This window comes from Lissotriton helveticus, chromosome 4_2 (assembly GCF_964261635.1).
Source record: "Lissotriton helveticus chromosome 4_2, aLisHel1.1, whole genome shotgun sequence".
In the NCBI taxonomy this organism is placed as follows: Eukaryota; Metazoa; Chordata; class Amphibia; order Caudata; family Salamandridae; genus Lissotriton; species Lissotriton helveticus.
Genome location: NC_136064.1, coordinates 113,634,461 through 113,659,519, shown reverse-complemented (window position 1 = coordinate 113,659,519; position 25,059 = coordinate 113,634,461). Strand labels below are relative to the sequence as shown.

At 46.7% G+C, this 25,059-nt stretch overlaps 1 protein-coding gene across 1 annotated transcript in view; it reads right to left on the bottom strand.

Annotated features, from left to right (window-relative positions):
• The window catches only part of LOC144752248 (nicotinamide N-methyltransferase-like), a 166,023-nt gene that overhangs the window by 128,605 nt on the left and 12,359 nt on the right, over positions 1-25,059 (bottom strand). The window contains exon 2 of the mRNA XM_078640254.1: positions 22,484-22,691. Coding sequence (XP_078496380.1) covers positions 22,484-22,691 — 208 coding nt within the window. The remainder of the gene's footprint in view (positions 1-22,483; positions 22,692-25,059) is intronic.

Sequence of the window (25,059 nt, the reverse complement as noted above, 5' to 3'; positions counted from 1 at the left end):
AAAACTGGTGTTTCCTTATGGATTTTGTCCAACTAACTTCTAGCCGGTATTAGACCTTCCCAGGAATGCCCCAGGCAAGACCCGCCAACCCACCCGCAAAAAAACACCCGACACAACACCACCAAACAGCGAAAAAGCTAAATCTCATACTTACAATGTCTCTCGGCCTTCGGTCCAAACGCGGCGCTGTGCAGCTAGGTCGTCATCATCATCATCAATCATCATAACTCCTGTTTTCCACCACGGATTTCCTGAAAAGCAAATGCAATCAAGATTAGACTGTCGCAGCAGTGCTTCGACAGAGACCCCGGCCGCAACCCACCCACGAACAGCAGGAAGCCCCCCAAAACGCTACATTGAGCAAGATGTCTGAAGAAATGGCAAAAAAAAGGCTGTTCCTTATGGATTTTGTCCAAAACACTTGTATCCGGTATTAGACCTTCCCAGGAATGCCCCAGGCAAGACCCGCCGGCGCCAACCCACCCGCAAAAAAACACCCGACAACACCCCCAAACAGCGAAAAAGCTAAATCTCATACTTACAATATCTCTCGGCCTTCGGTCCAAAGTAACGCGCTGTGCAGCTAGGTCATCATCAATCATCATAACTCCTGTTTTCCACCACGGATTTCCTGAAAAGCAAATGCAATCAAGATTAGACTGTCGCAGCAGTGCTTCGACAGACACCAAAAATTACACACAAACCCCCGGAACCCCGCCAAAGAGCACCTCAAAGGCAAGCAAGTCAGCAAAAACGGCAAGAAATTTTCACCTCATATTTGGTCCAAAACACTTTTGTCCATTATTAGAGCTTCACAGCAATGGGCCCAAAACCGTCAACTCACCCGCAAAGAAGTACAACACCCCCACAAGTGCTGAGTCTTTCTTCATTGTGCGTAATCCAGCACTCTGCTTGGAGGGAAATCGCAGTCTGGAGGAGGAGGATAGAGGAGCATGTTCTTCAGAACTTGTGAACCTGAGGAATGTAGACTGCGGCACCTTCAAATCAATAAGCAAACAAGTGAAGACAGTTCTGATGATGGTCTTCTTTTTGGGATTAGGTGATTAAAGTTTGAATTAAATTAACTGTGCAAAACAAAGAAAGAGAGACACAAAGCACACAGGAATAAAAGTGAATAAGGACGAAAAAGAAAGTTCTTGATTGATTGTCTCATTTTCAGGGCTCGGTGTCAGGGAATAAGAACAAGATTTCGTCATCATACTCTGCGAATTCAGGCTGGATGAGGTCAGTGGCACCGAACAGAGAAAAAAATCCCCTCATCTACGTTGCTGTCCTCATCGTCTTCATGTGGCGTGCTTTCTCGCACTTTGTAATCTGGTGGTATGAGGTGCTGATTCATCTTGATCATTGTCAGCCGCTCCACATTTTTGGGCGATAGGCGGCTCCGTTTGGCAGTTACAATGCCACCAGCAGCACTGAAAACACGTTCAGAAGACACACTTGCGAGTGGGCAAGACAAATAGTTTATAGCCAGGTTGTAGAGCTGTGGCCACAATTGTTTTTTGCCATGCCAATACTGCAATGGCTCCTCATTAAGAAAGACCACTGTTGAGTCATTCAGATAGTCCTGCACCATCAACTCAAGGTCATCAACTGTTCCTCCACTTTGCTTACTTTTTGCTGTGCCTGTGACATTTTTTAGAGAACCATACCCCATCAAACTTAGCCAATCCTCCTCCCCAGCCACTGTTAGTGTTGTCATTGTGTGTGGTGCAGATGATCCAGTTGCCGGTGTCTTTAACGGCTGAGAGGTCACTTGTGCCCCAGCCACAGGTGCAGAAGTGGATTCTTGTGACTGCGGATGGCCTGCTGATGCTGATGCTGATGTACTGGCTTCTCCTTCAATAACCTGCCGTTCTTTTTCAAACCTCTTGGCTGACCAGGCTAACCAATGTTTGTACTTTTGAACATCTGCATCAGCGAAAGGAAAGAATGCGTTGTCTGCCAGCGCCTTTTTGTAGCGTGGATCCAGAATAGTAGCACAAATGTAATGCTGATCTGAGTTGATGTTTTTAAGACGTTCATCACCACGTAGGCGATGTAATAATTTCTCAGACAAAATGAAATGGTTTTTTTTTTTTCATCTTTTTCAAACTCAGAAGAAACCGCCATCAGTTGGTGCTCCAGTATGCACAACAATGGGATAGCTTTTCCCAAATTACAGTCCTCCTGGCTGACTGCACGCGTGAAGAACTCAAAAGGACGAAGCATGTCTGTCAGGCTTTTAACTATGGCCCATTGCGCCTTACTCATCCGCAGGTCCTCCTTCTGAGATGTAGCCTCTGTCAAGAAATAGTGATCGAGTACCGTATACTGCTCATGCAGACGCTCAAGCATGTAGAAGGTTGAGTTCCAACGTGTTGCCACCTCCTGGATGAGTGCTTTCACTGGCATTCCACGTTGAAGTAGCAGTCTCCGCAGATGCTTCCGGGCCTTAAAAGAATGGCTGAAATGGTTGCACATTTTGCGGCAGGTGGCCATTACCTCGAACGCTGGACTCTCTTTATCACTCAAGAATTTTTGAACTACCAGGTTGATACAGTGCGCCAAACACGGCACTCTAACATGGTGACCCTGTGACATGGCCTTAACTACATTGGCGCCATTATCCGTGGAAACATAACCAATCTTGCGTTTTAGGGGGGATAGCATTGACAACACCTTTTTGTCAAACTCTTCCAAAAGGTTTTCTGCTGTGTGACTTTTCTCCAAGGCAAACATGGCTAGTGTTGCATGTTTCCGAGCAGCTTTGAAAACTTGGTCCGGGTCAACACCTGCGTTTAGCTTTGCTATAACACCTGAAAAAGAGACCCAGTGTGCAGTGATGCACATGTAATCATCGCCTGGGCCACTGGTCCACATGTCTGTTGTCAGATGTATTGTGTGAACAGCACTCTTCTGCAAAGCTGCCCCAATCGCCTGCAGCACATCTTCATGTAGTGCTGGAACCGCAACTCTGGCAAAATAGAACCGGCTCGGAACCTTCCATTTAGGGCAGAGCGTTGCAACTAATTCAAGAAAACCTACCGCTTCTACAAAAGAAAAAGGTAGAAGGTCCACAGCTAGCATTTTAGCCAGCTTAGTGTTATACAGACGCGTCAGTGGGTGGTTGCGTTCATATGGCACGTCTGAAGTAAGCATTGTTCTAATGTTGGCCTGGACCAAGCATTTACGGGCTGATAATGACTTCGTTGACCCAATTTTGCTCGCTGGTGAACTTTTGTGCGTTGGTGTCTCACTCGCTCCAACACTCTTAGTGTGCCTCACATTGGGTGTGCTGCTGAGAGGGGTACTGGGTGTAAGGGAAGTGTTTGACACGTCTTCTTCCTGCTCGTCAACATCAGATGAAACATCAACGTTTCCTTGATTTTGGCCTTTCTTGATCGCAGCTAGGTGCGCAAACCATTGGACACCGTGCTTTCTGTCAAGATGACCACTCTGGCCGCCGGTACCATAGTTGCTACCTGGCTTACCACGACTAACTGCAAGCTTACAAAGGGTACAAATGGCAAACCTTGGATTTTTGGGACAAACAGTAAAGAAGTCCCAAACTGGGGACTTGAAGTGTCTGTGGGACCTGGAGGAGGCGGCGATACTGGTGGTGGTGGTGGTCATGAAGCTAATGCCAGATGAAGTGGAGGATCTGGATTGGCCAACTTTTGTACGTTTTCCACTTTCACCGCCACTAATTAAGGTCGAGGTTGACGCAGGTCTCTTCTTGCCAGAAAGAAATATGGAAGCGGGACGAGTTGGTGTACTACTTAACTCCAATGATTGTGGTGTTTCCACTGCCTCCTCATCGACAACATCATCATCATCATCATCACGCGCAGCAGCTCTTCGGGCTAGGGTCAAAATGTCTGTTTGCTGCATGCCCGCTGGGGCTGCAGTGACCTTTATGATGACTGGGTCGTCGTTGGCAGAGTCTTCATCAGCAGCAGTATCCGCCACTTCTTGTTGAGCCTCATCACACTCCATAAGTCTGAGACTTTGGACGAGCTTCCTTTTACGCTTAAGTACCTTTGTTGGATCATGGTGTGCCTCACTCTCAGACGGCTGTGGTGCTGGTTCCCAAGTTTGATCCGTATCATCAGAAGGAGGTGTGCTTGAAGAGGATGTAGACACCACCCTTGATCTCTTCCTTGCTAGGGTTGTGGAAGACAATGAAGGATCATCAGGAGGAGTGGCTTCCTCAAATGATACCTCGCCTTGATTGTCGATTTCCTGATGTGCCCCTACTTCGGGAGGAACAACTATTGTGGGCACTTGTTGTGACCCTCCATGCACCTCTGCATGCGCATCTCCTTGCGCTGCCTCTCCTTCCACATGTACTTGGGCTTGTACTTGCACATGTGATTGTTGTTGCCGCTGTGGTTGTTCAACACTCGTCAGATGAGCTACAACAACCTGTGTTGATTGAGGGACATTGCTGCTGCTTTCTTGCGATGAGCCAACATCACTGGTCGATGGTGATTGAAGAAGTATACTGGCTGCCTCTGCAGCACTCAAGGGCTTGGACTTAAGTTGGCGTGGTGGTGGTGGTGGCACTGAGCCCAATGGAGCGGGGGTGCTGCTGCCAGCTTGGTCCCCAGCAGATCCCGCTGCAGCTGCTGCAGGCATACTTTTTTTTTTACTCACAAAAAAAGGGGCGGGCGGCACACCAGTGTCCTTGGTAACTTGCTTCTTCTGCTCCTTACTGGCACCTTTCTTGCTAGAGGAGCTACGGGTTACTTTTTTTGGGGCCATCTTCTTCAGAGCAGGTCAGCAGGCAGCAGTTGCATGAGTTGCAGAGGGTTCTGTGTCCAGACGTGACGTCGCGTGACGTTATGCTGCACACACCGCTGCAGGACTTCTTCCTGGCACTGGTGGTTCTATTGAGTCTTCTTGTGCACCTAAAAGCAATGGAAGACAGAGGAACATCAGTTCAGTTATACACCCCAAAAAATCGACAAAACACAGAAAAATGAGCACAATCCCATGCCATCCATGATGTTTACATTGAAGACACCCCACAGAAAGACTAGGGACATGCAAGTATGCAACACTCACTACCCCTGGGCATAAGGGATGAAAAGTAGGCAAAATAAGTGCAGGCCTCAGACACTGCCTCTCCTCAAAATGGCCCCCTTACACCCCAAGCACATGTTGCTGCCTGTACCAGCCAGCACTCAAGATGGCCACCACCACCACCCACATGGCCAGTCCACATCAACAGTACACCCCCAAAAAACAGAAAAACAGCCAGAAATCACCACAATCCAATGCCATCCATGATGTTTACATCAAAGAGAGTGAGACAACACCACAGGCACACTCAGTCCATGCACCACCACCACCCCTGGGCAAGCAAAAGGCCACACCAGCAGCCCCCCAAAAACGACAAAAAACAATAAAATAAGCACAATCCCAGCCCATCCATGGCCTCAATTATGTTTAAATTCAAGAAGACACCCCACAGAAAGACTAGGCCCATGCAACACTCACCACCCCTGGGCAAAGGGCCACACCAGCAGGCCCAAAAAAACGACAAAAAACAATAAAATCTGCACAATCCCAGCCCATCCATGGCCTCAATGGTGTTTAAATTCAAGAAGACACCCCTCAGAAACACTAGGCCCATGCAACACTCACTACCCCTGGGCATAAGGGATGAAAAGTAGGCAAAATAAGTGCAGGCCTCAGACACTGCCTCTCCTCAAAATGGCCCCCTTACACCCCAAGCACATGTTGCCTGTATCAGCCAGCACTCAAGATGGCCACCACCACCACCCACATGGCCAGTCCACATCAACAGTACACCCCCAAAAAACAGAAAAACAGCCAGAAATCACCACAATCCAATGCCATCCATGATGTTTACATCAAAAAGAGTGAGACAACACCACAGGCACACTCAGTCCATGCACCACCACCACCCCTGGGCAAGCAAAAGGCCACACCAGCAGCCCCCCAAAAACGACAAAAAACAATAAAATAAGCACAATCCCAGCCCATCCATGGCCTCAATTATGTTTAAATTCAAGAAGACACCCCACAGAAAGACTAGGCCCATGCAACACTCACCACCCCTGGGCAAAGGGCCACACCAGCAGGCCCAAAAAAACGACAAAAAACAATAAAATCTGCACAATCCCAGCCCATCCATGGCCTCAATGGTGTTAAAATTCAAGAAGACACCCCACAGAAAGACTAGGCCCATGCAACACTCACCACCCCTGGGCAAAGGGCCACACCAGCAGGCCCAAAAAAACGACAAAAAACAATAAAATCTGCACAATCCCAGCCCATCCATGGCCTCAATGGTGTTTAAATTCAAGAAGACACCCCACAGAAAGACTAGGCCCATGCAACACTCACCACCCCTGGGCAAAGGGCCACACCAGCAGGCCCAAAAAAACGACAAAAAACAATAAAATCTGCACAATCCCAGCCCATCCATGGCCTCAATGGTGTTTAAATTCAAGAAGACACCCCACAGAAAGACTAGGCCCATGCAACACTCACCACCCCTGGGCAAAGGGCCACACCAGCAGGCCCAAAAAAACGACAAAAAACAATAAAATCTGCACAATCCCAGCCCATCCATGGCCTCAATGGTGTTTAAATTCAAGAAGACACCCCACAGAAAGACTAGGCCCATGCAACACTCACCACCCCTGGGCAAAGGGCCACACCAGCAGGCCCAAAAAAACGACAAAAAACAATAAAATCTGCACAATCCCAGCCCATCCATGGCCTCAATGGTGTTTAAATTCAAGAAGACACCCCTCAGAAACACTAGGCCCATGCAACACTCACTACCCCTGGGCATAAGGGATGAAAAGTAGGCAAAATAAGTGCAGGCCTCAGACACTGCCTCTCCTCAAAATGGCCCCCTTACACCCCAAGCACATGTTGCCTGTACCAGCCAGCACTCAAGATGGCCACCACCACCACCCACATGGCCAGTCCACATCAACAGTACACCCCCAAAAAACAGAAAAACAGCCAGAAATCACCACAATCCAATGCCATCCATGATGTTTACATCAAAGAGAGTGAGACAACACCACAGGCACACTCAGTCCATGCACCACCACCACCCCTGGGCAAGCAAAAGGCCACACCAGCAGCCCCCCAAAAACGACAAAAAAACAATAAAATAAGCACAATCCCAGCCCATCCATGGCCTCAATTATGTTTAAATTCAAGAAGACACCCCACAGAAAGACTAGGCCCATGCAACACTCACCACCCCTGGGCAAAGGGCCACACCAGCAGGCCCAAAAAAACGACAAAAAACAATAAAATCTGCACAATCCCAGCCCATCCATGGCCTCAATGGTGTTTAAATTCAACAAAACAGTTGTATCATGCACCCATAACCAACCCTGGTCCTACTGGATACTGTGGCTACCCACAATATAATTTATTTAATTTTCTGAAAAAGTTCCAAAATTGTACTTGCAGCAACTGTAATGCCCCAAACAAACTTACTTGTGAAAGTTGATTTCTAATCCAAAAGTGATCCAAAGACAGTCAAAAAGGCCTCAAATCCAAATATCCAGCAGCACCCACAAAAAGTAATCCTTCCAGCTCCAGATCCAAATGAAAGTGACCAGGAGATGGACAAAGCACTGGGAGGAGCCTGCTGGACAGGAACAGGAAGTTGGAGACTGTGGGGCACTTCCTTCCTCCCCCCCCCCCCCAAAATGGACTCCTTGCAAAAAAAAAGGCCATGCAAATGTCAACCTGAGGAGTGATTCTGATAAAAATCATAATTTTCTGAAGGTTTATCCTGTTTGCTGGTGATTTTCTTGTGCGAAATTGCAAAATCTCTATTTCGCAAGTGCGAGATTGTTCCTTTCCGCCGCAACTACATGTTCGCAATTGCGAACTCTCGCGAGGTGTGCTGTGCAAGGTGGCAAGCCGCGAGTACGTATTCGCGGGCGACAAACTCCCGCGGGAACACGCAGCAAGATCTAAAATGGCGCGTCACTCGCAAAGAAAAACAACTCGGCAAACGCTAAAATGACGGAAAGTGAACGCCGTGCACCACGCCGCGCGCCGCAACCAAGCAAAAAATCCGCCGCGAGCGGATTCACGGATTTTCGACAAATTCGCGAGCGTTCGCGGATTGCGGATTTGCCGAAAATCCGAAAAATCCGCGAGCGGAGCGGATTTTACGCCCATGCTTAATAAATATACTGCTGAGAAAATTGCTTGGGAATTCCTGGCTAAAAATCAGGAATGCTATGAATAGAGCAAACTTGTGAGGTGTCTGTTCACAGTTAGAGCAAGCAACAGCAAGCTGCAGGGCATATCAGCCAGATAAGGAACTCGCAAGGCAGCATGGTGAAAGATCCCATAGAGTTTAGTGAGACATTAATGGAAATCTATGCTGCTCTCTATAAATCCTCCCCTCAGGGTGTCCTCCAGATTCAGAGGCTGCGTACTCAAGCTGCTGTTGCAAAATCACCCAGGAGGAAAATATAAATGTAAATGTATTTGAGCTTGTAAAGCGCACTGCTACCCGTCCGTAGGTTTCCTGGCGCTGTATAACTCTGGGGAACCCGTCCTGGCTTTCCCTGTGGGATGGTCCCTGCTGGGAGTCCCCAAGATGGAGCCAGGCATCCCCGGAATTGATGGGGCCGTTGTGGAGATTAGGCAAGCTAATGCCCAGAGTTGCCGAGTGGAACCCCTGATTAGAGTAAGCACCGAAGCGAGAATTATCGAGTCCGCTGACCCAAGTCCACGACCCTGCCGCGTCGGGAATTGAACCCTGGTCCCGGGCCGACTTCTGCTCCCGGGTCTGCCACCTCTAACCAGTGAGCCACACTACTCCACGGAACACTCTCTATTAAGGGCAGATATTTCATCAGGAGAGTGTCAGGTGGCATTACATATTCTCCCATCTGGAAAGGCTGTAGGTACAAACTCTATGCCTCTAGAGTTCTTCAAGGTTTTTTTTATAGAAATTCATCAGGAGAAAGTGGAGCTGTTAAAGGATGTTAGAGGCGGTGCACTCCCCCCAAGTTCTTGGGGTACAGCAAATGTGATTATTTTCTTTTAAAAAAAGGTAAGCACCCCACAGATTTGTGCTCTTATATGCCAATTACATTGCTAAATAATGATGTTCAGAGTTACTCCGAAATGTTTGCCAGCCGGCTAGGCAGCAATATACAGTGATTTGTTTCAATCTGGCAGCATGGGTTTGTTCCTATGCTACCTGGAAAGTCATAGCCCTTCTCGATAGAGAGGGGAACAAGGCAGGGCTCCCGCTTACCCTCTGCTATTTGCACTTTATATTGATCCCCTTTTCAGGAGGCTAGAAGCCTCTCTGGACATTGTGCCTCTCATTCTGCAGGGGTAGGATACTGATATTCTAGCCTATGCCGATGACATGGCAATAATCACCAGTGACCCAGACTGCTGCTCAGTACTGGACTCATTGGCCCTGCTGGCATCACACAGGTAGAGAGGCTCTGAGCCTCTTTCTCTAGACTCAATCAATCAATCAATCAATCAATCAATCAATCATAGCATTTGTATAACGCACTACTCACCCAGAGGGTCTCAAGGCGCTTAGGGGGAGGGGGTCTGCTATTGCTCGAACAGCCAGGTCTTGAGTTGTCTCCTGAAGGCGAGATGGTCCTGGGTCGGCCGAAGGTGGGTGGGGTGGGCGTTCCATGTCTTGGCCGCCAGGTAGGAGAAGGATCTTCCTCCGGCGGTGGCTCTTCGGATGCGTGGCACGGCAGCGAGGGCGAGGCTTGTCGAACGTAGCTGGCGGGTGTAGAAGATCAAGCGGTCGTTGAGGTACTTGGGGCCCAGGTCATGGAGGGCTTGTGTGCGTGGGTGAGGAGTCTGAACGTGATTCTCTTGCTGACAGGGAGCCAGTGCAGGTCCCTCAGGTGGCCGGAGATGTGGCTGCGCCGGGGGATGTCCAGGATGAGTCGGGCGGAGGCGTTCTGGATGCGTTGGAGTCTTTTCTGTAGTTTGGCTGTGGTTCCGGCGTAGAGGGTGTTTCCGTAGTCCAGTCGGCTTGTGACGAGTGCCTGGGTGACCGTCTTCCTGGTTTCGATTGGGATCCATCGGAAGATCTTGCGGAGCATGCGTAGGGTGTTGAAGCATGATGAGGAGACGGCGTTGACTTGTCTGGTCATCGAGAGGGAGGAGTCCAGGATGAAGCCCAGGTTGCGTGTGTGGTCTGTTGGCTTGGGTGCGTTGCCTAGGGCCGGGGACCACCAGGAGTCGTCCCAGGCAGAGGGCGATGGTCCCAGGATGAGGACTTCCATCTTGTCTGAGTTCAGTTTCAGGCGGCTGTTCTTCATCCACTCGGCCACGTCTTTCATCCCTTCATGTAGGCTAGTTCTTGCGGTGGCGGCATCTCTGGTGAGGGAGAGGATCAGTTGGGTGTCGTCAGCATAGGAGATGATGTTGAGGTTGTGTTGGCGTGCGATGGCTGCAAGGGGTCTCATATAGACGTTGAAGAGGGTGGGCTGAGTGATGATTCTTGCGGTACGCCGCAGATGACTTCGGTGACCTCGGATCGAAACGGGGGAGGCGGACTCTCTGTGTTCTTCCGGCGAGGAACGAGATGATCCATTCCAGTGCCTTCTCTTGGACACCTGTGCTGCTGAGGCGTTGGACTAGGGTGCGGTGGCAGACAGTGTCGAACGCTGCGGAGAGGTCCAGGAGGATGAGGGCCGCTGTTTCCCCGTTGTCGAGCAGGGTTCTGATGTCGTCGGTGGCTGCGATGAGGGCGGTCTCGGTGCTGTGGTTGGCTCGAAAACCGGACTGCGAGGGGTCAAGGGATCCGTTCGTCTCGAGGAAGGCGGCAAGCTGTCTGTTGACGGTCTTCTCGATAACTTTGGCGGGAAAAGGGAGGAGCGAGATGGGGCAAAAGTTCTTGAGGTCGGTGGGGTCCGCTGTTGGTTTCTTTAGTAGGGCGCTGAGCTCGGCGTGCTTCCAGCTCTCCGGGAAGGTGGCGGTGTTGAAGGAGATGTTGATAATGTCCCGGAGTTGGGGTGCAATGATGGAGTCGGCCTTGTTGAAGACGTGGTGAGGGCAGGGGTCGGTTGGAGATCCGGAGTGGATGTTGTTCATCGTGCGGGCTGTGTCTTCGGTGGTCACCGCGGTCCATGTGCGGAGGGTGGCGGTGGGGGGCGTTGGTTTGACGGTAGGGTGCGTGGATGGTGCGCCGAAGCTGTTGTGGATGTCGGCATTCTTGCGGTGGAAGAACGAGGCGAGAGAGTCGCAGAGGTCTTGTGAAGGAGTGATGTCGTTGTTGCCGGTGCTGGGGTTGGAGAACTCCTTGACGATTCTGAAGAGTTCCTTGCTGTCATGGGCGTTGTTGTCCAGTCGTTCCTTCAGTGTTTTCTTCTTGGTGGTGCGGATGAGCTGGTGGTGCTTGCGGGTGGCTTATTTGAGGGTGGTCATGTTGTATGTGGTCTGGTCGAGGAGCCAGGCTTTCTCGAGGGTGCGGCAGTTCTTCTTGGAGTCCTTGAGTTCGTCGGTGAACCAGGTGGCTTTCTTGCTTCTGGGTCTGCTGGAGGGTTCTTCAGTGGCGCGAGGTCGTCTGCGCAGGCGGTCAGCCACTGTGTGAAGTTGCGGGCTGCTTCGTTGGGGTCCGTTGTGCTGGCGGGCGGGTTCTGGCTGAGGGAGGTGGTGAGCTGCTCGGTGGTGATCTTGCTCCAGCTCCTGTGAGGAGCCTGTTGCGAGTGGTGGTGGGTCGTTGTTTTTCTGAAGCTGAAGTGGACGCAGCTGTGGTCGGTCCAGTGAAGTCCGGTGGAGTGGCTGAAGGTGATGTGCTTGCTGGATGAGAAGACTGGGTCAAGCATGTGGCCTGCGTAGTGAGTGGGGGTGGCTCAGGTGGTGCTGTTGCAGTCACTGGTGAGCTGAGTCTGTTACGCTTGTCAGCTATCGTCAATGCAACGTTCGTCACCATAGACAATCCTGTGGCCCGCTGCCCTCCCAACACAAGTGGAAGCAGATGAGTTGTTTATCATCTTGGGCCCTGCGTGAGCAGTAGGGATTTCTGACTGGGGACCAGGTTTGCTGGGATGGGGACCTGCAGGAGTCAAAGTTACAGAAGGTATGGCATATTTTGAAGGCTTGCCTCTTCTGTTCTGCCTTTGATTCAATAATCAGTTTCCACTGGTTTGCTGTCTCTGTTATTCCTGGCATCATTTAGCTTACATCACCTTTTCCTGAACGGCCACATGCCTAAGACTACTCTTCAACCACTTCAAACATTCACTCCATGCTTAAAGGCTTTGTTATCTTCATATTTTGTGCTACTTAAGTCCAGGGACCAGAAGGCACCAGTGTGCCAACGGTGGGGGTGGAATGGAAAACAGTGAGGTGACACGTGCTTGAAACAGGTAAGGCACCTTCCCTGGATCCAAGTGAGGGCTCTTTAGTAACCTCTCCTGGGTAATGGGTTGCTTGTTTATTAAAACCACGTGGTAGACTTAAGCTGCCCCACTTGGCTGGATTCAACTAAGAGCCTGTGTGGTTCCTCTAACAAATATGTAGAGTTCAGTTTGAGTTGTCCATACTGGATTATGAATAATTAAGGGGTCACAGTGTTTGTCTACACAGCAGGCTCAAGCCGCACAGTGCACCCACTGCCAGTGTGTTCGCGGTAGTTTCTCATGGGATGGTCAGGGCAGCATTATAAATGCATTACTTACGCATTTTAGTGTGATGATGCGCACACCACACCTTAAAATACTTCAGTCCAACCCCTGATGACAGTGTTGAGGCTTTTTTTCTTTTTAGTGGTGAAATGTGCATCCATCAGTGGTGTCAAGGTATGCTTCAATTATCTCATGCTACTGCTTTCAATTTAAAGGCTGTGTTCCAATAGTTGACCTAAGAGGAGGAAGAGCTGAGATTTCTTTCCATATGCACATGAATTGCCCAACAGCCACAGACAATGCTAATTAACCAGGTATACTATTCATTTTTTGAATGACTGTAAAACAATGAGTGAAATCAGCTGAGTGTTTCCATGTTTTTAAACCGGTATATAAGAATTATTAAAATAGGGGAAGTTATTATCATTGATAGGTGTACAGCTCTCCATATCGTAAGAGGCAGGACGGTTTCCCACAGTGTTTCTCTGCAGTATTCAACATATTTTACAACATATTCTTGTCCCTTATTTTCCAAGATGACCTCCACATTGACATAATACAGAATGGCCCATATTTACTATGGGTGGTGGAGTTTGTTTAAAATAAATGGTTGGCTTTGTAGTCCTAATAGTCAAACATGAGCTTGTTGTGCTTAAGAGGTTTCTAGATGCGTTGACATCGGGTTGGTCTGCTCACCACCATGCAACAAAGGGAACAAGGGTAACTGGACATGCAGCCTTGAGTAGAATGGAGACAGCGACTTTGGCAGCTGGAGTGAGTGAGGTCATAATTGTGAGCCCAAATGAGAAAATTGAGTTCAGGGAGTTGGCGTGCGGTACAACAGCTCTATTGTCTGATCGAGGTAGGAGGTGAGTGAGTCTCGGAGGTGTGGCCAGGGGGGTAATAAACCATTGTCTCACATGGGGGATGAGTCAGACACACCATATGTGGAGATGATGAAACCTTGTGGCCAGTAGGTGGCGCATTGTGATTTTTTTGTGAGCAAGAGGCTGCAACAGTCTTTGAGAAGCACCATGTGGCGCTGCACACTACCAGTATCAATGTGGAAAATGCAGGTGTTAATTCAGGAGAGACAACATTAAAGAAGAAGGCACATTTAGCCCCAAAAATAAAGACTCTTGGGAGCTGTAAGGAAAGCAGAAAAATTTACCTTTTGTTTTAGGGTTTTGTCTGATGAAGGTCTGATGAAGGAGAGTATAACCTTATCTAAAGCTACACGATTTCCATGGAAACATAGGGAATTATTACCCTTTGCCAGTTGGACACAACAAGTATATAGTTGGCCTTAGGTGCCGGGAGGATAATGGTTGTGCATTCATGATGATAGGTCAGATGGTACTTCAGAAAGCATTGGGAAAACTCTGGTGCCTGGGACCAGGCAAATTGAACAGCATTCGGCCAGGTTGGGAGTAACCTGTGGGTGCTGGCCTGAAGAGAGGGAGAGTGACAGTACAACCTTCTTGACAGTAAGGGAGCACAAAAAAGAGACACAACAACATTCTGAAATAGTAATAGAAAGGAGGACTTTTATGGTGGCATTGGACATAGTGAATGTCTGGGGTGAGTGGTGTATGGGACAATGTGAAAAAAATGAATTGGATTATAATGCTGAGGAAGACAATCTAGAGGAAGGTGCAAGCATGGCAAGGAAATGTATCGATCAATCAATCAATCATGTAACTTGTAAAGCGCACTACATTCCTGTGAGGGTTCTGAGGGGCTGGGGGGGGTGCTGCTGCTATTGGTCAAAGAGCCAGGTCTTGAGTTGTCTCCTGAAAGTCAGCATATCTTCAGTTTCTTGCAGGTAGAGGGGGAGGTTGTTCCAGGTCCTGGCGGCGTGATGGGAGAAGGATCTGCCTCCGAAAGTAGTTCTCCAGATGCGTGGGACTGTGGCCAGGGCTTGGTCGGCAGAGCGGAGTTTCCTGTTGGTTACGTAGAAGGAGGGTCGACTGTTGAGATAGGCTGGGCCGGTTTTGAGGAGTGCCTTGTGTCCGTGGAACAGGAGCTTGAAGGAGATTCTTTTGTTGATGGAGAGTCAGTGCAGGTTCCTCAGGTGGGGCGTGATGTGGTTGCGGCGCGGGACGTCAAGGATCAGGCGTGCAGAGGCATTCTGGATTCTCTGTAGTCTGCTGATGAGCTTGGACGTGGCTCCGGCGTAGAGGGGGTTTCCGTAGTTGAGTCTGCTGCTGAAGAGTGCCTGGGTGACTGTTTTCTTCGTGTTTGTTGGGATCCATCTGTAGATCTTGCGGAGCATGCAGAGGGTGTTGAAACAGGTGGAGGAGACCGCGTTGACTTGTTTGGTCATGGAGAGTTATGAATCGAGGATGACTTCCAGGTTGCGTGCGTGGTTGGTGGGGGCTGGGTGGACCCCAGTGACGTGGGTCACCAAGAGTTGTTCCATGCAGAGGGGTTGGACCCGAGGATGAGGATTTCCATTTTGTCTTTGTTCAGTTTGAGGCAGCTGTCCTCCATCCAGTCTGCAACGGCCTTCATTCCCTGGTGGAGGTTGGATTTGGCAGCGCGGGGGTCCTTGGTGAGGGAGAGGATCAGCTGAGTGTTGTCGGCGTAGGAGATTATATTCAGGTCATGCTGTCAGGCGAAGCGTGCTAGTGGAGCCATGTAGATGTTGAACAGCTTCGGTCTGAGGGAAAATCCTTGAGGTATGCCGCAGATGATCTTGGAGGCATCGAATCGGAACGGGGAAGGCAGACTCTCTGAGTTCTGCCGGAGAGGAAGGAGGTGGTCCAGTCCAGGGCCTTGTCTTGGATCCCTGCGTCATGGAGGCGTGTGCGTAGTGTGTGATGGCAGACGGTGTCGAAGGCGGAGAGGGTCAGGAGGATGAGGGCCGTCGTCTCGCCGTTGTCTAGTAGGATCCTGATGTTGTCTGTGGCGGCGATGAGGGCGATCTTGGTGCTGTGGTTGCTGCGGAAACCTGATTGGGACTGGTCCAGGATGTTGTTGTCTTTGAGGTGACGGGTGAGCTGTGTGTTTACTATCTTCTCAATGACTTTTGCTGGGAACGGAAGCAGGGAGATGGGAGGGAAGTTATTGAGGTCGCTCGGATACGCCTTGGATTTCTTCAGTAGGGCATTAATCTCTGCAAGCTTCCAGCTCTCAGGGTATGTGGCGATCTCGAAGGAGAAGTTGATGATTTTGTGCAGGTGGGGTGCGATGGAATTGCTGGCTTTGTTGAAGATGTGGTGCGGGAGAGGGTCGGATGGGGAGCAGGAGTGGATTGTTCCCATGGACTTGATTGTGTCCTCGATGCTCTTATTGGCCCAGGTTGTCAGGGTGTCGTGGGAAGTGGAGTGCGGGGGGTTCGGTGGGGTGTGGTCGGCAGGGGTCATCTGGGTTCTGAAGCTGTCATGGATGTTGGAGATCTTCCGATGCGAGAAGGTGGCGAGGGAGTCGCACAGGGCTTGCAATGGTGGGATGTCGTTGGTGTTAGAGCTGGGGTTGGAGAGTTCCTTCACGATGGTGAAGAGCTCCTTGCTGTTGTGTACATTGTTGTCAAGGCGGTTTGTGAAGGAGGTTCTTTTGGCGGTCCTGATGAGGTGGTGGTGGTTGCGGACAGCATCTTTGTGGGCAGTATAAGAAGGGTTGATTGGCGGATGACCAAAATTTCAGAAAAAAACTAAGTTATTACAGACGGTAGATCCCCATGTTGAAAATTGGCAGCGATCGATGTTAGCATTTAGCTGAAGCCATCTTGTTTCCGGCAGCCATCTTGTCTGCCATGTGTTCGTCATGTGCTCTGTCCTTCTCTACTGTCGTTTACCCATGTGCTCTGCTTATGGACTGGCTATATGTAGGTTTTGCTACTCTGCACATGTGCAGAAGAAACTGTAACTGTTCATACAGATGTTCTAGTCTGTAATTGCCAGGTTATTTTTACCGGAGTCAGCACACTGCTAGCTCCTCCTTACTGTTGACTGTGCATTTCTGTATGACAATTTCTGTATGTAAACTCTCCTATGTGTGCTTGTACTTCCTTCTTTTGAGCCCCTGTGTGGATATAAAAGGTCCATTATCCTTCTACTCAGTGTGCTACTTCATACACTACTGATGGATGTTGTGTGAATGTAGTTCCACGTCATGAGGTCTAATAAACTTCTTGTTTTACATTTCAGTTTTCGTGCCAACTTCTATTTTTTGGTCTGATGACTTATGTGCAGAGAAGGCCGAACCCCTAGCACTGGTAGGCCTGGCTGAGGCCCACCACGACACCCAGAAGCATAGTGCAGAAGTGGAATTAGAAGGAAAAGGTCCCAGGTTGAGAAAGACATTTGTGATATGAGGCAAGGAGTGTCAGCATTTATAAACAGGTGAGGAAAGGTGGGGCACTTTGGATAGGAAGTCACATGCACTGATGGTTGGAAAAGTGTTGGCCCTGTTTCCAAGGCCAAAGACATCGGCAATGGAGATAAACTAGAAGGAAAAGTAAGTGAGCTTTGAGAAAGAGAGGATGACAGAATGGCATGCACTGATAAGGGCAAGGAGGACAGAGAACAGGTTACAATGGCAGTGACAGACAGAAGAAGGAATAGGCGGTTAAGTAGAAAACGGCAGGCTTAAATAGGCTACCCTACATGGGAGTATCTAGGCCTCAAGGGCAGGAGTTGCAATTTAAAAGAACGGTCTAAAAAAGAAGCTTAGGAATTGGCTTGGTGCCCTATGGTGCCTACTAACATTGACTCTTGTACATCAGCCTTTCTAATCTATTAAAGTGTCTATTGTAAAAACATTCCAGAGTGCTCGGTGTCTATTTTCAAATCTATAGGAAAACCCCAAATAGATTTTGGGCATTTGGCTTGGCTTCATTATGATGAGGAGTTTAGAGTGAGGTTGGGGTAAAGCCAGATAAACCATGGGGTGAAGTAGATAATGAGTTGTGGCTAAAATTGAGGTATCCAACAAGACTATCACCGGCGCTGAATACAGCAAGTTGTTTGGCAGTTCAATTTCACCCCTTTTCTGTGGCATCCCACCCTTGGGGGATTGGAGTCTGGGGAAAAGGACGAAGGATTAATTATGGAGCCTTTTGAGGTTATAACAGAGGATTTTGTACCCAGAACCCTCGCAAGTATAAACATAAATATGCAAAGTTTGGGGGAACAAGAGGTGCTGCAACGTTTTAGGGAGCAGGCAAGACCAACACACCTAAGGCAAATTAGGGGGATATGAGGGTATTACCTGTCTGGTAATAAGAGCTTTTACACAATTGAGGTGGAGACACTGGTGTTGTGGCTGATGTTTTACCCTGACTGAGAGAGAGCTAGCTTGCTTGAATGGGGTTTTCCAGGAAGGTTTCAGACCACGACACCATGACACCACGGGATTAGACAAAGAAGATGTGGGGATAATCTACAATCTGCTAAAGATATGCCACACGCTGGTCAAAGATGTCACAGAGGATAGCATGGAAGGTCCCTTTGATCATTGACCTACTTATATCTACATTCGGAATGGTTCCTAAAAAGTCGGCAGGTGAATTCCGAATGATCCATCATTGTTCATGGCCTAAAGTTGCATCACTTCAGGATTTCATTACTAAAGAAGACAAAGTTGTTCAGTCCGCATCAGTAGATGTGACAATAGAATTCATCAGACAGTGTAGAGTAGACACAGAATTGCCGAAATATGATATAAACTCAGCCTTCAGACACTTGCTAGTACATTCTATGATTTTGTTATTATTTGTATACAGTTTGATGAAGCAATACATGAAGATAAGATATTATCAATAGGCTGCACAATATTTTATAAACTCTGAGACATTCAGCAATTTTTGCAATGGTGTTTTACAGTGTATTCAGGGCATGACATGTTGGCACATTATTTGGATGATTGTTTGTACATTAGGGCAAGAGGCAGAGGAGAGTGTGGAAGATCACTTCAGTAATTTCAAGTGGTGGCGGATTATTTAGGGGTTCCCTTAGCCGCAGAGAAAACAGAAGTTCCGAATACATCCTTAATTTTTCTGGGCTTTGAGCTGTTGTGGAGATTACATTTAGTCTCCATTTTAGCTTTCCTTTTTAACGTAGTATCTTTTTCTGACATGTTTGCACATGTTTTCCCCAAATACCAGGAACTGTCACACACACATGTATTCTGGTTGGACATTGTTGCCCTGTAGACTGCACAATTAGTTCCAGGGTCACACATATTGGAACGTGATGCCCTTGTTTTATTTTTGTGCTCATAGGAGATGACTCTTTCTCTCTAGAATAACTAAAGACTTTATTCCCCACCTCTGGTAAAGCACAATAAGGCTGGTGTTTTATTCTTTAAACAGTGTCCGTCCCGAATGTGGATAGATGCACTTCATGCTAGATTTATCATTGAAGGTTCTGTGAGCTGTGACTGAGATAGCCGTACAGGAGAAGTGTGCATGCCAGCACACTCAGACGGGGTGCGTTTGTTAATGTCCTGAGGCCGGATTCCTGAAACAATATACCAAGATATGGGGTTAGATAATTCCAAAAGATCTGGTAGAAGGGTACTCCCGATATGCTCCCACTAGCTTAGAGGGATTAGTGATTGATAGGAGTAACATTAGGAGCAATTGACATGGTTTAATTGTTTGTGTTTTTCACCATTTCGATAGTATTAATAAAACTGATTCATTTAATCCTCTTAATAATCACAACTCATATGTTATTTACAAGTGTTAGATCTTTTCAATAAACTTTTTAAAATGTTTTCTTGCAACTCTTCTTTGTGACACCTTGGGCATGCAAAAGTAACAAACAAAAGGGGTAGATCTGTTTTCACAAATTTCTTGGGAACTGGAGTGGTTATGTTCGAGGTTACCGACATCATCTACAACTCTGAAAGTTTAGGGGTTTGGATGTGGTACTGTGAGATAGCAGCAAAAAACATTTACTGATGATATGGAGAGACAAAGTCTCTATATTGTGAAGTTTCTTGACCTAATATACAGTCCCATTAAATTCATACGAACCATATGCGTATAACTGTGCTGGATATGCAAGCCATATGGCTAAAGGCTAAGATATAGGAGATGATGTTGTTGCTAGAGGAAGCGTTAGCTGCCCCGAAGCTGGTATTACAACAGGTGCAAAGCTTGGTGGGGCATTTGAACTTTGCTTGCAGAGTGGTAATAGCAGGTAGATCCGTTTCATAGAAATTAGGCTTTTTTACATCAGGTTTTAAACTAGCTTACACAAGATCAGGGTTTCCTCTGCAGTGAGAGCAGATCTTGAAGTTTAGTTGTTCTTTCTGTAGAATTTTAATGGTGTGACAAAGTGATCTCTGGATTGGATTTAACTTGTTTTGTCCGGATGTTTTCAGATGCGGTGTGTGCGGAGGGTAGGCCTTTTCTGGGACGGATGTTGGTGCTCTGAGAGGTAGCTTTGGAAGTGGATGGACAGGAGCATAAACATGTGATAATTTTCCTCCTATTGGAGGCCCTTGATTTGTAGGACAAACACTTAACAAACAGCGACTTTTAATGTGGAGAATAAAAGTCATAACATTTATGATTGGTCAGAAGGCAAGAGACAAGAAACATTTGAAACTGTTGCAATGTTTTATTCTTCATTGCCTCATATACAGCTTTATATTTATATCTAATCACTTGCCAGATGTGAATAGCAATATCAAAGACGCATTGTCTCGTTCACAGTGGTAGAGATTTCACGGTTTGGTACCTGGAGTGGATGCAAAGAAGACTATGGTACCAGCAGAAATTTGGGGGTTCAGAGACTAAGGATTCAAGGTCTGGTAAAAATATAACTTGAATAGAATACCAGACCAGACCAGGTCAGATTACAGACCAGTTTGGGAGGAGTTTCTATGATGTGGCTCAGTAAAAAGAAGTTTAGATGACAAGAGTGTTGAAGAGAGGATGTTATCCATGTCACTATTCTTTACGTTGAAAAGGGAATGGCAGCAGCTAACATAGGGGGACATTTTCAGGTATTCCTTTTAAGGTAAATTCTTTTGGGGTTATAAACTCACTGCAGCAAAATTATGAAGCAGGATTTTGCAGGGCTAGGCTAAGGAGGAGAGAAGAAGGTGTAGGCAAAGAGAACCTATGACACTCAGGTTACTGTTGTTGGTTTGACAATATATTTAAGTAGTTTTGAAGTTTTGATGATAAAATTGTGTATGGTATAGTTGTTTTATAGAGCTTGAAGTATAATGCAATTGAGAAAGTCAGGTGCAAGGTTAATGGGGAGATGCATTATCTTTGTGAAAATAAAGGTATAGGAGTTGTGGAGCATGGAGATATCAGACAATATATTTTTGGCTTGTTCCGCCACAATGGGGTCCAGTTATGCTATTTAGGTAACATATTTTATTTACTAGAGATACACTGCCAATAGACAAAAAAGCTGACAATAAAACAGTGAGTGAAGGTTGACAATCAGGTGGCAGGCCCTCCGCCTATTTTAGAAAGAAAGGAAGGTAATGGCTGTTTAAGTGATATCCAAAGCCACAAAGAATTTGAAAGTGTGGGGCGTGGAGGGCAGGAGAGAGAGAGAAAAATGATTTATCGTATAGTTCATTAAAACCTTTACAATATTCCAAAGCATAAAATATATTTCTATCACGTGCTATAGTAGATTGGATATACACAATTAATACCACATTTAAAATTTGAGTACAATTTACAAAATATGTACCTTTTTTAAAAAAACAAGCATGAATTGCTGAGTTATAATTATAACCTATATTATTCTTTCAATACATTCTCAAAATAGGTTAAAAATGTAATTAATTGACAAATTAATTGGGGGTCCTCTGAGTCCAGAGTTTTTAGTATTGCTGATCGGCATGTGCAGATACCCCCTTCATTAAATTTCCTCCTAAGTAAATTCCAGCGACGGCACCCTAACACCGGGCAAATGCATATCAGATGTATAAAGTCCTGTACTGATGCTCCGAATAGGTGTGGAGGGCAGGAGAAAAACCTGGTCAGGGTTATCCTTAGTGGCAGTCAAGCGGGGGGCTCACACATCTCTCTGGAAAGGTTGGGGCCTTGCCAGGGATTCCCGAGCAGAAGAAGGCCACCAGAGTGGCCTAGGGTTAGATGTGAAAGGACGGTGAAAGGAATAAAAGGGGGACCACGCTGAATGCTTAGATTTTTGGTTGGAAGTGTGTATACATTCGAGGAGAGGTTCATCAGTGAGAGGAACTAGATAAATCATTTCATTAGTGAAGTTCAGCTGAACCCTGTCCCAATAAAGTGGCCTTTTGTTCTTAACTTGGCCTGTGTATTATGTGCCATATTGCCTGATGGCAGTGGCAGTCAGGTCGTGCAACGCATGGATTTGCGTTCCAGTGTGATTACATTAACCAGTACAATACAGCACGTTAAGACTGATTGAATGACCAGCCGGATCTGACAGACTTGAAATTTAAAATAGCAGTTGGAAATCTTGTTGATTTGCTCACACACACTGTCCAGTTGGTCAATAAACAACATGGAGAGCATCATTAAGAACATCTGGAGAGATCTGAAGTCACTGGTGGCCACTTGTCAGCATTGAAAAGACCACAGGTCAGGCATCCTTAAGTAGCTTTATTCCATCTCGAAACATCCAGATTCCAAGTCCTGGCAGGAACTCCCAGAACTTAGAATTGTGAATAACTGACTAGGTGCAGTGCATAGAAGATTGTCCTTCTTTCAAACCTATATCTGCGCTGTGACATTAGCACTTACATATTCTTCAATTCTCAATTGACACGTTTACTTCACTTTATCATCCTCACATTCTTTCTATGGGTTATAAGATGAGCGTCTGACGAGGTAAAGAAAGTAGGAAAGGTTTAAGAGAAAGTTGGATCCTTACCCACTGCCCTGAAGCTCACAAATCTTCTTAATTATATGACTCCAGTCCAAGGCATCAGGTTCTTTTTTCAGCCATTTCTGTATTTTCTGGATGGAGTTATCATCTGCGCAGGCAAATGTGATCTCATTGAAATACTCACAGGCTGGGAGAGTGTAGTAGATGTAAGGGCCAAAGGAAAGCCCAATCAGGGAGTCTCCTTTAACATCAGCTGATAAATAAAAACATTCATAGTTGAGTGAATAGAAATCAATGATGTGTTACATGTAATTTCTTTATCATCTAGTGCGAATAAATGGACATGTCCATGTTACTCATCATTATATTAATATGTTACATATTGTGGCCTACTCAGGACGCATGAGTCTACCATATCTCATCTTCAGCTCTGCTATGACCATCATACCTCCCCATTTCTACCTTATGGTCAAGACCCTGTAGCCTTTCATTTGGGATGAAGTGTCTGGGTGGTGGGAAAGTATAAAGGGTGTCATTTCCTTGCATACTTTTTGGCTTCGGTCTTTAGTAGATGGAGTTGCCTATTTTTTCTTAATCATTCTTGCAGTGATTATGCAACATATGTATCCACAGAGGTCTCATAAAAAGTTAGGTAGACAAAAAAATTCCCTCTAGGATATATATCCTGTTTTTTTCCTATCACTCTCTATCCTATCTCATAGTAATAGTTCCATCATTTATGGCTCTTTCCTTTCCTTTCCTTTCCTTTCCTTTCCTTTTCTTTCCCCTCCTTCACTTGTTTTTTTCACCTTTCATTTTATGCAGTTGTGTTGCTTCTCTCTCTTTCCCCCTGTACCTAAAATTCACAAGCTGTCCCTATAACTGTCTTACACCCAGCTTGTTTCTTTCAGACAAACAGACTCAACCCCTCCACAAATACTTTCACTCTGACTTACTACAAAAGTGTTAGCTACATGACTCCACCCACAGTGAAACACAATTGCTTTACTCTTCTGATCCACACTTTTACATCTCACAAATACCATTATATTTAGAAGTTTGTCTCCCTCTTCCCCACCCACTCCCCTTTGACCCTCCCACATTTAGAACTCAAATCTTTACTTGCATGTACAGAAACTCCTCAATCGAGTCACAGAATGCTGTGCATTTAGGAATTGGCCGGAACCACAGCCAAGCTACAGAGAAGACTCCAACGCGTCCAGAACGCCTCCGCCCGACTCATCCTGGACATCCCCCAACGCTGCCACATCTCCGGCGCACTGAGGGACCTGCACTGGCTCCCCGTCAACAAGAGGATCACGTTCAGGCTCCTCACCCACGCACACAAGGCTCTCCACGACCTGGGCCCCTGGTACCTCAACGACCGCCTGACCTTCTACACTCCCACCCGCCAGCTACGCTTCACCAGCCTCGCCCTCGCAGCCGTTCCACGCATCCGAAGAGCCACCGCCGGAGGCAGATCCTTCTCCTACCTGGCGGCCAAAACATGGAACTCCCTCCCCATCCACCTTCGACTGACCCAGGACCATCTCGCCTTCAGGAGACAACTCAAGACCTGGCTGTTCGAGCAGTAGCGGACCCCTTCCCCCAAGCGCCTTGAGACCCTCCCGGGTGAGTAGCGCGCTATACAAGTGTTATGATTGATTGATTGATTGATTTGTACTACAAAGTGCAGTTTGTGATTCATTCCTTCTGAATGCATCTAGTTTTAAAATGCTGCCAACTTTCATACCAAACAGGGACAGAAATACTATAGGGGTTTAGGAACATCGGACGGTTATAAAAATATCAGCTACATTGTTGTTCAGTTACCTGTGGTACAGCTATACTACCAGTCAGGTGGACACCCTACTTATAGACTCTGAGTTGCATCTAGGACTACAGGTAAGATGGTGCTTCTCAGTGTTTGGGATTAGAAAACAAGGTGACTCTTGCATCCAGTTCACACAGGTCACTTACTATCACCAGGTCTATATCCTGCAATACACTCATTCTCATTTCTCCATATTGACACCACAAGACATGGCTGCCTGCATCTCTATGAAGACAATAAGTAGCTCACTTTATGCTGTCCGAATTGATCAGCATAGGGGAAGATCCTCAGTGACGTATATTGATCATGTAAAGAAACTTCTCGGCATTGTTGTAATAAATATATAAATTCAATATAATCATAACCTGCCGACTTGACTCATGAGTTTTAAAATTTGTATTTCAGGGCTGTGACGTGTAAGAATTTATTTTGAGCTTCTATCTATTATGCTTTGTTTTTGTAATGATTTTCTAAGGATTTTCCTTAACTATGCAAATTAATCTATCAAACTACTGCAAATTTCAACTTATCCTAGTATAGTAACTACTGTATAAGATCATTAATGATGAAGCGAGCTTCAGAAAATATTTTATTCTGACTTGTGAATTCAATTCCCCATAACATGAACTAATCAATTAATGAATTGTTGCATGATATATTTGATTAATCCAACCTAGATTAAGTTTGCACCACACATGAACACGCAGGAATTAATAACATGTGCTTTTGTTGCATTTGCAAGTCTGTTTTGTAACACATGATTAATATTGTTTTGTTTGTCATGTCT